The 14,436-nt window shown below is 41.7% G+C and overlaps 1 protein-coding gene across 2 annotated transcripts in view; it reads left to right on the top strand.

Moving 5' to 3' along the window:
* AFAP1L1 (actin filament associated protein 1 like 1) overlaps positions 1–14,436 on the top strand; it is a 92,911-nt gene that overhangs the window by 63,222 nt on the left and 15,253 nt on the right. For both annotated transcript variants that reach the window (XM_073651327.1, XM_073651328.1), the window contains exons 6-9: positions 2,644–2,855; positions 8,273–8,452; positions 9,828–9,908; positions 11,066–11,153. In XM_073651327.1, the coding sequence (XP_073507428.1) occupies positions 2,644–2,855; positions 8,273–8,452; positions 9,828–9,908; positions 11,066–11,153 (561 nt within the window). The remainder of the gene's footprint in view (positions 1–2,643; positions 2,856–8,272; positions 8,453–9,827; positions 9,909–11,065; positions 11,154–14,436) is intronic.

A 14,436-nucleotide genomic window follows, 5' to 3' on the forward strand; every position in this document is an offset into this window, starting at 1 on the left:
ACCTGACACCCCAAATAAGCAATGTATGAGACAAACCCTTTAACACGCCAGAGCTGATTCATCAAGTACTTTTCGACATAACACTGGCATAAAAATGTTGCTACCTAAAAAATATTGGGACTTTTGGTGCTTTTCTGCCAGCTGTAACAGCCTTTTAAAAATTGGGGTAGCTTAGTGGGACGGTGTTTAAGCTACAAAAGTGGCGCTGATTATAGCAGAAATGTACTCTGGTTCATGCACGGGCTGCTGAAAGATGCACCAAATTACTTAAGAGGCATGCACCACTTAATAAGACTCCAGCGGACCCTGGATGAGGTTAAAAAAAAGTCTTGATAAATACCTCCCATGGTCCGTTATAATGCTTGTATGGAAACAATGGAGCCAATTCATCAATCCTGGCATTTTGTACTCTAGTCTTGATCCAGGATGCGTTGGAGTAAGATGCGCCAAATTAATGAAGAGGAGCACATCTCTTTATGAACTTGGCACGCCTTTCTGCTGCCCATGTCCCATGGTCATTAGTGCTCTCCAGTCATATGCCACTTTTGTGGTGTAAATTCTAATGAATTTGTTGGGCTGCGCTTAGCCATGCATGCATATTAAGCTTTGCCCATATTACAAAAAGTTGGTGGAGCCAAAATGTGTTGCATTTTTGTGCAACTGAGTGTGGCACAGAAATATGGTGGCATCAGAGACGGTTTTACTTGCCCCAGTATTCTGCCAAAACTGGTGAATTAGGGCCATAGCATGTATTTACTTGTGTTTTTTACAGTTAAAAAAAGTCAGTGAGGATATACTATACTAAAGTACACAACAAATAGAGAATGTGGCATTATAGACTCCTTAATTTCTAAAGAGAGAATTTGGTCTGAGCTGATGCAAGGCTGGGCGGTAAAATTGTCTTATCATGCCCTCTAGTGGTGAAAATTTGTAGGTACAGCAAAAACATTCCTGCCTTTTTCGTCCATGCATGACTACAGTAATATCGCACATTTTGTCACCATAGATCAGTTTACACCTCAGTGAATTTTTGATTATAGGCAATTTTTCATTTTTTCACAACTGCACTGCTCTTTTTCCTATGTTGAGCCATACAACCCAACGACTGATGTTCACTGCATTTAAGGAGTTTAAATAAAAGAATATTCAGTTCTGAGTCAGTTTTAATTGCTTATAAATATAGATAACAAAACCAAATTGATGTGCTCTGATTCTCATTTGTGCACTGCTTATGGTGTATGGCACTTACCAGTAGACTATACGTCATCTGCATGGTGTACAGAGCATTTATGCAAAGCTTAATATCAGGTATATCGGGGCTTCCCACCTGCAACACTAGAGACCTGGACTCTAAGCTGACCATAGGTAATATCTACAAGGATTTTGTGTGTTCTCTCCCAATCTTTCCATGGGGTTCTTCTCATACTTCTCAATGGGTTCAATGATGTGTTCATGAGACCCATTGAATCCAGGGATTGTTGTGAATGATGGCAATCTCTCTACAGCATTGCAGAATATGCAGGAGAAAAGGGTTTTCATCCAGCAGCCGCTATATCAAAATATAAAAAAAAATCTAAAGCTTCATATTTATTTGGATTAACATTAAAAACTGGGAAAGACTAAAATGGCAGCGTCCAGACGTCTTGTCTAAGCGTTTCAAGCTTTTAATCATAATTAAGCGTTCTGCTCGAAGCGCATAGACCAGACATCTGGACGCCTACTGCCATATTTTTAGGTTTTTCCCAGTTTTTATTGTTCATTGATAAGAAGTTTTAGATTTTTTGTTGTTGTTGCTGGATGAACACCCTTTTCTCCTGAATATTCAGCCCAGGAACCAGCCTGCAGCTATCCGTGCACCGTGCCCTATCTGTCATTCCTCCTTCCCTGGTGAGCTGATGATTTTTCCTTTCTTTCCCCTTCCTCCCCTTATTTTGAATGCAGAATGTTTTCACTGTACAAACAGGAAATAAATAAGAGGCATCAGACTCTTAAGGTGTATTTATTGGGATTGATAAGGGGGCAGTTGCAGCCAAGCCCAGATGCCCAAGGAGACAAATCTCATATAAGGATATCGGTGCTATAAATGATTTGTCATAGTTGAGACCTTAATTACAGCTATTGGGGCGCTGAAGAATACTCTACAGGCAGCCACTGTCCCTCTGAAAGTTCGAAGGGATGCATCCGCTTGTAATATGGCAATACTGTTGCAGTGTCGCAGTAAAATTGCATGTATTTTATCATGCATTGCTGTGATTTCAGGTCGCACACATTGCTGATTCGATACAGATATTCTGCAGCGTTTTCGCAGCTTTTCAACACACCGATTTTGATGCTGATTTTGGGAATTTCATCCTGTGCATTGCAAGCGTGAAGCCTGCAATAAAATCCGCACAAAGAATTGACATGCCCGTACAGCAGGTCAATTTATGTGCGGAAAGTTTAGATGAGATTTTCAAAGTCTAATTAACTTAGCTGGTACTGTATTATGTTGCGTTTCTTCGCACGGAAATCAGCGTGGAAACATCCGCAATGTGTGCAGCCGACCTTACGGTAAGTACAGGTGATGCCCATATGAACCCTGCTCCTGTAATATGTGAAGGTGATCACCAGCGAAACAACGGAGTTCTGCTTCTTTGTACATAGATAATGAATCGGATGGACTCAGCAGTTCCTATGAGTCTTATGATGAGGAAGACGAAGAGGGGAAAGCTCAGCGACAAATGCACCAATGGCCTTCACAGGAGGCCTCCTTACATCTTGTTCGAGACAGCAGAATCTGCGCTTTTCTCCTGCGGAAGAAACGTTTTGGCCAGTGGGCCAAGCAGCTTACACTCATCAGAGACAACAAGCTATTGGTAAGAGAAACAATCCAGTCCTAAAGTCAAGAAAGCATGAAATAAATAGGCTGATGTAAGAGTAGGAAGGAAGAAGGATATTCTCGATTACATCCCTCAATATCAAAATATTGTGGCAGCCAGAAAGGATTTCCTGTATCCACATTTCACTGGCCACCTTCATGGAAATAAACGAGAAAAGTCAGATTGGGAACTGGTTGTGTTGGGGAGGTCAATGAACAGCCCTGGTGTTCTACATCTCCTGTAATCTGTGGAGTCAGGGATTCTGCCTGACACCTGATCCATCAAAGACCTGCTCTTTATTGGTAAAAAGCTATGACTTCTTACCATATGCTTCTAGATGACTTAAAGGGGTATTCCCATCGCCAAGATCCTTTCCCAATATGTAGTAGATGTAGTAATAATATTAGCAAATACCTCCAATTAGAAATGTAGTATAGATCTTATGATTCTGTCTGATTCCTAATGTGCAGACATTGCAGGACCTTAGGTATCCATGGTTACAACCACTAGCAACTAGCTTTCACTATATCAGTGGTCGTAACCATGGATACCTAAGGTCCTGCACATGAGAAAAGACACAGCGATTCAGAAAACTGTACTACATTTTTAATTGGAGGTATTTGCTAATATTATTATTATTATTACACCTACTACATATTGGGATAGGATCTTGGAGATGAGAATTCCCCTTTAAGTCAATAACAAGTGCACTGCATTTTAACCCCTTTACGACATAGGGCGTATTAGTACGCCTTGTGCCATCACCCCTGGTTCAGTGAGGGCTCCGGCACTGAACCGAGCACATGTCAGCTGATTCTTACAGCTGACATGTGCCCGCAACAGCCGCGGGTGAAATCGCGATCCACCCGCGGCTGTTAACATGTTAAATGCCGCTGTCACTTTCCGACAGCGGCATTTAACACGCGCTTCCTGGAAGCGCATCCTAAACCCCGCCCATCGGCTACCCCGTCACATGATCGCAGGTCGCCGATGGGTGGTCATGACAACCCTGGACTTGCAGCAGACACCAGTGGTTGTCATGAGCTGGTCGCTATGAGCGCCACCTAGTGGTCGGCGCTCATAGCACAGGACCATTTCTGCTGCATGCAGGGGATCTGCTCGTCCCCTGTATACAGCAGAGCCGATCAAATGAGTGCTGCTTCTAGTCTCCTATGGAGACTATAGAAGCAAGCAAAAAGTGAAATTTTTATATATATATATATATATATATATATATATATATATATATATATATATATATATATATATATATATATATATATATATATATATATATATATATATATATATATATATATATATATATAATATATATTAGTGTGTGTGTTTAAATCACCCCCCTTTCGCCCCATTCAAAATAAAATAATTAAAAAAAAACCCCACATACACATATTTGGTATCGCCGCGTTCAGAATTGCCCGATCTATCAATATAAGAAAAGAATTAATCCGATCGGTAAATGGCGTAACGAGAAAAAAATTCTAAACGCCAAAATTACGTTTTTTGGACGCCGCAAAATTGCAATAAAATGCAATAACAGGCGATCAAAACATCGGATCTGCCCCAAAATAGCATCAATAAAAACTTCAGCTCGGTGCGCAAAAAATAAGCCCTCACCCGGGCCCAGATCCCAAAAAATGGAGACGCTACGGGTCTGGTAAAATGGCACCATTTTTTTTTTTTTTACCCAAACTTTGGATTTTTTTTTCACCACTTAAATAAAAAGTAACCTGTACATATTTGGTGTCTACGAACTCGTAATGACCTGGAGAATAATGTTGACAGGTCAGTTTTAGCATTCAGTGAACGTGGTAAAAAAAAAAAAAAAAAAAATACATCTGTGGTATTGCACTTTTTTTGCAATTTCACGGCGCTTGGATTTTTTTTCCCGTACATGATATGGTAAAACTAGTAATGAAGTTGAAAAGTACAACTCGTCCCGCAAAAAATAAGTCCTCACATGGCCATATTGACCAAAAAATAAAAACGCTATGGCTCTGGGAACAAGGGGTGCAAAAAACGAAACCGCAAAAACGGAAAATGCTCCGGTCCTTAAGGGGTTAATATACACATAAAATAAACTGGACATGGGAATGTAATACACAATGTGCGGATATCTAGTGCCAAAGCCTAGATCTCAGGGCACATGACTGCAGGCTGACTCAGGGGTGGACATATCATTGGGGCAATCTGGTGGCCTAGGAGATGAGGGGACCCTCTACCACCTCCAAAGCTGGTGGAATTGTGGTGAGTTATTGCACAGGGACTCTCTTCTGTCTGTGTCCACCACTGAGCTGACCACTATGCTGACATGTGCTTATAAACCCCCAGAACTCACCATATAATTCAACCTGAGCTGTTCACGTCTATTCACACATGCTGAATTTCTTGCACAAATTTCTATGGCCGAAAATCAATTCTATACAATTGTATGGAGATGTTTTAGTATCCAACACATGGATTTCCACCATCTCTATTTAGATGAATGGGAAAGTCGTAGACATTTCAGGGAAAATCTATCAGGCGTGAATTTACCCATAGGGTGGTTTCACATACTAATTTTTTTTTTTTTTTTTTTTTGCCACGCTTTTTTCTAAATGTAGTGTGCTCTTTGTGTTGAATATTTTTTCCTACAAACTTCTCTTTAGGAAGATATATGCAAAATGAAAATAAAACACAGAGGATTAGCCCCATTTTAGACATTCATATCATATCAACCGGTAAATCCACCTCTGGGACCTGTACCTATCCCGAGAATAGGGGTTCCCCCAATCACCATCCCACTTTCTAAAGCAACAGCAATGAATGGCGAGGTGTCCGAACATGCATGGTGTTCTCCATTCAATTCTATGAGCTTTTCAGGCCTCCTCTACATTTTCAGTGTCTGGATGTCAGGGACGACAGTTGCAGATTTTAAAGTTGGCACCTACATCTATCAAACATTTATGGCCTAACCACATTGTTACTGTCATTTCAACAATTTTTGTATAAATCTATAGTACAGGAATATTTAAGAAACTTTGTAATATGCCTAATCAGAGAATTGTTTCTTTCTCCACTTATGAGCTGCTACTTCTCCTCCCCCTTGCTTCATGAATTCACCATCTACAGTGGGTACAGAAAGTATTCAGACCCCTTTCTATTTTCCACTTTGTTTCTTTTCAGCCATTTGGTAAATTCTAAAAAGTTCATTTTTTTTCTCATTAACGTACACTCTGCACCCCATCTTGACTGAAAACCGTCCAAAAATGTAGACATGTTTGCAAATGTATTAAAAAAGAAAAAACTGAACTATCACATGGTTATAAGTATTCAGACCCTTTGCTCAGACACTCATATTTAAGTAACATGCTGTCCATTTCCTTGTGATCCTCCTTGAGATGGTTCTACTTCTTCATTGGAGTCCAGCTGTGTTTAATTAAACTGATAGGACTTGATTTGGAAAGGCACACACCTGTCTATATAAGACCTCACAGCTCACAGTGCATGTCAGAAAAATGAGAATCATGAGCTCAAAGGAACTGCCCAAGGAGCTCAGAGACAGAATTGTGGCAAGGCTCAGATCTGGCCAAGGTTACAGAAGAATTTCTGCATTACTCAAGGTTCCGAAGAGCACAGTGGCCTCCATAATCCTTAAATGGAAGAAGTTTGGGACCACCAGAAGTCTTCCTAGACCTGGCCGTCCAGCCAAACTGAGCAATCGTGGGAGAAGAGCCTTGGTGAGAGAGGTACAGAAGAACCCCAAGATCACTGTGGCTGAGCTCCAGAGATGCAGTAGGGAGATGGAAGAAAGTTCCACAAAGTCAACTATCACTGCAGCCCTCCACCAGTCGGGCCTTTATGGCAGAGTTACCCGACGGAAGCCTCTCCTCAGTGCAAGACATATGAAAGCCCGCATAGAGTTTTCTCAAAAACACATGAAGGACTCATCATAAGCAGCATGTGTGGAGAAAACCAGGCACTGCTCATCACTTGCCCAATACAATCTCAACAGTGAAAAATGGTGGTGGCAGCATCATGCTATGGGGGTGTTTTTCAGCTGCAGGGACAGGACGACTGGTTGCAATAGAAGGAAACATGAATGCGGCCAAGTACAGAGATATCCTGGATGAAAACCTCTTCCAGAGTCCTTTGGACCTCAGACTTGGCCGAAGGTTCACCTTCCAACAAGACAATGACCCTAAGCACACAGCTAAAATTACAAAGGAGTGGCTTCAGAGCCACTCTGTGACCATTCTTGACTGGCCCAGCCAGAGCCCTGACCTAAACCTAATTGAGCATATCTGGAGAGACCTGAAAATGGCTGTCCACCAATGTTCACCATCCAACCTGATGGAACGGGAGAGGATCTGCAAGGGAGAATGGCAGGGGATCCCCAAATCCAGGTGTGAAAAACTTGTTGCATCATTCCCAAGAAGACTCATGGCTGTACTAGCTCAAAAGGGTGCTTCTACTCAGTACTGAGTAAAGGGTCTGAATACTTATGACCATGTGATATTTCAGTTTTTCTTTTTTAATAAATTTGCAAAAATTTCTACATTTGTTTTTTTCAGTCAAGATGGGATGCAGAGTGTACCTTTTTAATGAGAAAAAAAAATGAACTTGTTAAAATTTACCAAATGGCTGCTATGAAACAGAGTGAAAAATTTAAAGGAGTCTGAATACTTTCCGTACCCACTGTACATAGTGAGGTGTCGGGTTACACATCCTATTTTAATGTATAGAGAGAGTGGGGTGGGGGAGTAGTGAGGAGCACTCGTCACAATGAGAGACCAGCAAGCCTATGGCAGGTTGAGCTGCAGCTTCTGGCAAATTTATTTTACTTTAGTGCTGGATTCACAGCCACACAGCTCAGTACTGCTGTATCATGTTCTCTGTGCTACTGCTTAGGTCTGTGCTACAGAGAACAGGAATCCATCTCTGTGTACTGTTTAGGAGACCTCATAGAAGCTGGTCTCTACCCACTAGCTCAGAGAGAACTGAAATTTGAGAGAGCCTGCAGAAGAGAAAACTGTTGAGCAATGCAGGATGCAATAATACCCTGAAATGGTGTTATTACTTATGTACACACACACGAAGTGGAGCTGAAAACTTACGGAGTATGCTTTAAAATTCCTGAGTTCACTGTAGGATAACAATATGATTTTATTGTATCTAACTTTTACAAACCTGAAATAACTGAAACATTTTATATAGTTTAAGACAATTTTTGGCTAATATTTACCTCTAATTTCTCAGACACTGGAAAGATCATCACTATGATCATAATGGAAGCAGTACGATCCCAATAATTGTTTACTACCCAGAATTTACAGTATTTGAGTTTATTTCTGACTGTTTGTATATGCAAATCCTTATACTGCATTTCTGGTAATAAATATTTCTACCTACAGTGTTATAAGAGCTCCAAAGACCAGCATCCTCATTTAGAGATGCCCTTGCCCCTGTGTGGTGTCACTTATGTTCCCAAGGACGGGAGACGTAAGAAGCACGAGCTGCGATTCTGCCTGCCTAATTCAGAGCTGCTTGTGTTGGCTGTACAAAGTCGGGAGCAGGCTGAAGAATGGATGAGGGTAATGGCACTGATGCATAGTTGACGCACTGTATATAAAACAATACAATAATAATGTTAAAAAATAAAAAGATGCACTAAAAAAGTAGTTGTGATTTACAAGTTGATATGATTACACTGGTACTTGTCTCTAGCAGGGCTCACAATCCAGTTGCCCAACCTCAAGATACAGCCGCTTATCTTATTCCTTCATAATTATTCGACCGAGGGTTAAATCCTTATGGATATTCTCCCCTTCTTTGTGGGAGATTCTTACCCACACACTGAGTTTATGGTGGACAAATGCTGTCAGCCAAATGCTCCTTTGGCTGACAGCTATTCTTCCTGACCTCCCTAAACACATGCATCCTCGGCGGTTTATCTTTTGTGAGAACAAAGTATCAGACATGTTGACGTTCAAGATGCCCAATCCTTTTTGTCCCTATACCTCTACAAAAGGATTTGCTGTACGATTAATTCACCTTAGATGGTTGGTGGGTTCAGCCAGAGTTTGTATTTGTATAATGTATATGGCCACCTTTTGTCCACACATCTAAAGCACACTGCGGGTAACAGTGGTTTTTGACGGTTAGCACTCGTACCCATTTTATTTTATGGGGCTATGCACATGTCCTGATAGTGTTTTTTTTTTTTTTTTTTTTCAATCTGAGAGAAAAACTGATCCCACTCTGATCAGAGTCTGACTGAAAAATGGTCATCTGACTATGGTCATCCATAGTGGAATATATATACAAAATATATATATACATCCATTTATGTATAAACATAAGTAAATAATCAGTGCCCAAAACCATCAGCATTGATCCCGGTCATACATTAGAAAGTAAAGTGTGCAATGTGTATAGTGTGGTTGTAAAATATGTATAATTTGTAGTATATTCTGTGGTAAAGCGACTTGCTCTGCTCTTCAGAGGCAGATACAGGACCAGTCCTCCGGGGTTGCTCTCTGGCTTCAGCCCAACACAGCCTGGAGACTTTCCTCTCCAGACCACACACTACCCAGAGCAAATCACTGACAGAGTATTTAACCCTGCTCAGCCACACCCTGAGTGAAGGTAGGGGAATGGCCTCCCACCCTCTTTGCCATTCCCATAAAACCACACCCTTTAAGAAAGTTAACCCCCCAGCACATAACATGCTGGCAGAAATTTAGTAGGTTTCAGTTCACACAGGAGAGCAACATGAGTGACACATACCTCCCCTCCTATATTTTACCAGTGACTGTCACAATACTTATGATGTGCGTAATGTTACAATGGAACTACAGAAGAACCTTCTTAACTTTCATGAAATAAAAGAATAAGTTCTCTTACTTTACCATATGTCTGTATGGTAAACTATGCTCAGAACTCATACATACTGCTCTCTTCCTATAGGTCATCAGAGAGGCCAGCAGCCCAAACACATTGCAGCCCTTGGCTTCCCCAGCACTAAGACATAAACTAGACCTGGATAAGGTAAACCACTCACTTCTATTATGTTTCAGTCTAGATCTGCCAGCAGGACTGGTTTTAGGTCTCATGCAGATATCTGAGCACAGACTGCAATGCACGGACTGTCCGCAGAGCTCCCAACCGGAAAATCCGCTATACTCCTCAATCCCTGCTACAGGGATGCTTCTCTGCCCCTGCTCCTGGTCTTTGTTGACAGGCTGCATCATGACTGCAGCACATGTAACCCCTGCCACCAATCATTTGAGTCAGCAGAAGACAGCTTAACACTGATTATCTGCAGAGGTCATGTGCACTGTGGTCATGATGCTATAGCTGCAGCTTGTCATCACAGACTAGGAACAGTTTTGGAGAGCCGGCTCTGGAGCAAGGGTTGGGAATTCAGCTGATTTTAATAATTTTATTTACAGCGAGACCTTTTGAGTTCAAAAAAATGTATTTATGGAAAACCCCAACTTTGCAGCATGCATGAACTGTGGATAAAAAGCAAAGTCCCTAAAATGCCATATTACAAACCTGCAGGCCCCCCATATGCTGCATTGTGTTACCACTGAGGCACCATAATTTGTCACAGACTCAGTACTTTTTAAAGGACAATACCACCTTTTTAAAGGGGTTTTCCAAGAGTACAAAAACATGGCTGCTTTTAAAAAAACAATAAAACTACAGCACCTCCCTGACCATGGGTTGTGTGTGGTATTGCAGCTCAGCTTGATCCACTTTAATGGGGCTGAGCTGCAATCGCAGACATAACCTTCTCTGCTTTCAGTGAGTAAATACACCATCCCTGACCATTGGTTATCTAATCCTGGACAACCCCTTTAATGCATAATGCAATAGAACATGACACAGTTTATTTTCTCATAGATTCCATGTAAGGCCAGGGACATAGCGAATACTATACTGTTCCGTACAGGACAGATCTGTAAGAAAGGACTGATCCCTTATACATTTATATTAAATATATTGTATATTAAACTAGCGGTGAGAAGTATTAGACTTGTGCAGGTTTTCAGCCACTAGATGCAAAGAAGCATGTCCTTATTTATAGCCAGCAAGCAGTGATGCTACATATCATTTTATTATACAATGATTACCACAAGGAAAGTGCATTCATATAGCGAAAGATTTTATAGATTTGTCTCCTTATTAACTGTCTGCAGAGACTATCCCATGACAAAACCTCTGATTCGGACAGCGCTGCCAATGGAGAAAACAGCTCCCCCAGTGGGAAGGAGAACAGGGACAATGGTAAGTTCTCCTACAGTGATACCGAGCCCAGTAGTGGGGAAAATAAGTATTTTATACACTGTCGATTTTGCAAGTTTTCCCACCTACAAAGAATGGAGAGGTCTGTAATTTTTATGGTAGATATACTTCAACTGTGAGAGACAGAATCTAGAAAAAAATCCAGAAAATCACATTGTATGATTTTTACATAATTAAATTGCATTTTATTGCATAAAATAAGTATTTGATACAATAGAAAAACAGAACTTAACCCCTTAATAACATCTGACGTACTAATACGCGTCTGTGCCCTGGGACTTAAGAGCCAGACCCGTATTAGTACGTCATCGCGATCGCGCCCGCACACAGGCTGTGCGGGCGCGATCGCCGCCGGGTGTCAGCTGATTGTCACAGCTGACACCCGGTACTATGTGCAGGGAGCGGTCACGCACCGCTCCCAGCACATTAACCCCCGCGATGCTGCGATCGAAGTCGATCGAAGTCGATCGCGGCATTGCGGGGGCAAGGGGAGGTGATCGGCGATACTCACCTCCTCTTCCGGCTTCCAGCGCAGTCTGCAAAGGCTTCCCGGGTGTTGCCATGACGACCCGATGTCGTCATGACAACATCCGGGTTACCAGAGAGCAGGAAGATTGCTTGGACATGCGCAGTGCATCTCCAAGCAATCTTCACACTGTGCACTTCTGACAGCCTTCATGGCATAGGGATGGTGCTCCATTCCTGTGCCATGCAGGCGATCAGAAAAAAAAAAGTGAAAGTCCCAGAGTGGGACAAAGTAATAAAGTGTATAAACTGTGTGAAAGTGGAAAAAAAAAAAAAAAAAAATGTGCAAAAATATTATAAAAAAATAAAAAAAATAATACACCAAAAATAAAAATATAATGTACCCATCAATAAATATTACTATAAAAAAAATAAAAAAAAAACAATAAAAGTACACATATTTGGTATCGCCGCGTCCGGAACAACCTGACCTATAAAACTGTCCCACTAGTTAACCCCTTCAGTGAACACGGTAAAAAAAAAAAAAAAAACACCAAGCAAAAAACAATGCTTTATCACCATACCGCCAAACAAAAAGTGGAATAACACGCGATCAAAAAGACGCATATAAATAAAAATGATACCGCTGAAAATGTCATCTCGTCCCGCAAAAAACAAGCCGCCATATAGCTCCATCAGCCGAAAAATAAAAAAGTTATAGCTCTCAGAATAAAGCGATACTAAAAAATATTTTTTTCTATAAAATAGCTTTTATTGTGTATAAGCGCCAAAACATAGAAAAATGATACAAATGTGGTACCGCTGTAAACGTACTGACCCGAAGAGTAAAGCTGCCTCATCAATTTTACCACACGCGGAACAGAATAAAAAAAAAAAAAAAAAAACAATTCCTGAATTGTTGGTTTTTGTTTATTCTGCCTCCCAAAAATCGGAATAGAAAGCGATCAAAAAATGTCACGTGCCTGAAAATGGCACCAATAACAACGTCAAGTCATCCCGCAAAAAACGAGCCGTCACATGACTGTCTGCCAAAATCTGGAAAAATTATAGCTCTCAAAATATGGCGATGCAAAAACTAGATTTTACAAAAAATGCGTCTTTTAGTGTGTGACAGCTGTCAGTCATAAAAACCCCATATGATTCTGGCATTGCTGTAATCACACCGACCCGAAGAATAAAGTCGTCTAATCACTTATACCGCACAAGGAACGGCGTCAAAAATAAACTCTTGAGTTAGGATTGGGCTAGGGTTAGGGCTGGGTTTGGGGCTAGGGTTGTGCTGGGGCTAGGGTTGTGCTGGGGCTAGGGTTGTGCTGGGGCTAGGGCTGGGGTTGGGATTTTTTTCAAAAGTAAGAAAAAAAGATGACGATATGGCGACTAGTGTTGAGAGCAAGTGCTCGCTACTTGAGTTTGCATCGGGTGCTCTGGTATGCATTTAGTATCGTGGGTATTTGAGTGACATGCTCGAGTCTCTGCCCCATATGCTTCGCGGCCAAAAAACTTTACGGGGATTGCCTGCCATGCACGAGCGATCCCCGCATGTTTTTTTTTGGGTGTCTAATAACCGTGAAACATGCGGAGCAGGGACTCGAGCATGTCACTCGAGCACACGCTGTACATGGTGCATACCTGAGTACCCGATGCAAACTCAAGTAGCGAGCACTTGCGCTCAAGAATAATGAAAACTTATTCAATATGATGACCTAATGTAAACAAATAATGTGCCGTACCTCTGGGTTCAAAATGTTCACTATACACCTTAATAAAATCTTTGAGGGGTATAGTTTCCAAAATGGGGACACTTGTGGGGGAGCTCCACTGTTTAGGCACATCACGGGCTCTCCAAACGCGACATGGTGTCCGCTAACAAATTGAATGGAAAATCGGCTCAAATTGTTAGCGGACGCCATGTTGCGTTTGGAGAGCCCCTGTGTGTCCAAACATTGGAGCTCCCCCACAAGTGACCCCATTTTGGAAACTAGACCCCCCAAGGCACCTATCTAGATGCATAGTGAGCACTTAGAACCCCCAGATGCTTCACAAATTGATTCGTAAAAATGAAAAAGTGAAAATAAAACACTTTTTCATTTTTATGAATCAATTTGTGAAGCACCTGGAGTTCCAAGTGCTCACTATGAATCTAGATAGGTGCCTTGGGGGGTCTAGTTTCCAAAATGGGGTCACTTGTGGGGGAGCTCCAATGTTTGGGCACACAGGGACTCTCTAAATGCAACATGGTATCCGCTAACAAATTGAATGGAAAATCGGCTCAAATTGTTAGCGGACACCACATTGCGTTTGGAGAGCCCCTCTGTGCCCAAACTTTGGAGCTCCCCCACAAGTGACCCCATTTTGGAAACTAGACCCCCCAAGGCACCTTTCTAGATGCATAGTGAGCACTTGGAACCCCCAGGTGCTTCACAAATTGATTCGTAAAAATGAAAAAGTGAAAAAAAAAACACTTTTTCATTTTTATGAATCAATTTGTGAAGCACCTGGGGTACCAAGTGCTCACTATGAATCTAGATAGGTGCCTTGGGGGGTCTAGTTTCCAAAATGGGGTCACTTGTGGGGGAGCTCCAATGTTTGGGCACACAGGGACTCTCTAAATGCAACATGGTATCCGCTAACAAATTGAATGGAAAATCGGCTCAAATTGTTAGCGGACACCACATTGCGTTTGGAGAGCCCCTCTGTGCCCAAACTTTGGAGCTCCCCCACAAGTGACCCCATTTTGGAAACTAGACCCCCCAAGGCACCTTTCTAGATGCATAGTGAG

This window comes from Phyllobates terribilis, unplaced genomic scaffold, assembly GCF_046119375.1.
Source record: "Phyllobates terribilis strain yellow unplaced genomic scaffold, ASM4611937v1 Scaffold_11__3_contigs__length_659146591, whole genome shotgun sequence".
In the NCBI taxonomy this organism is placed as follows: Eukaryota; Metazoa; Chordata; class Amphibia; order Anura; family Dendrobatidae; genus Phyllobates; species Phyllobates terribilis.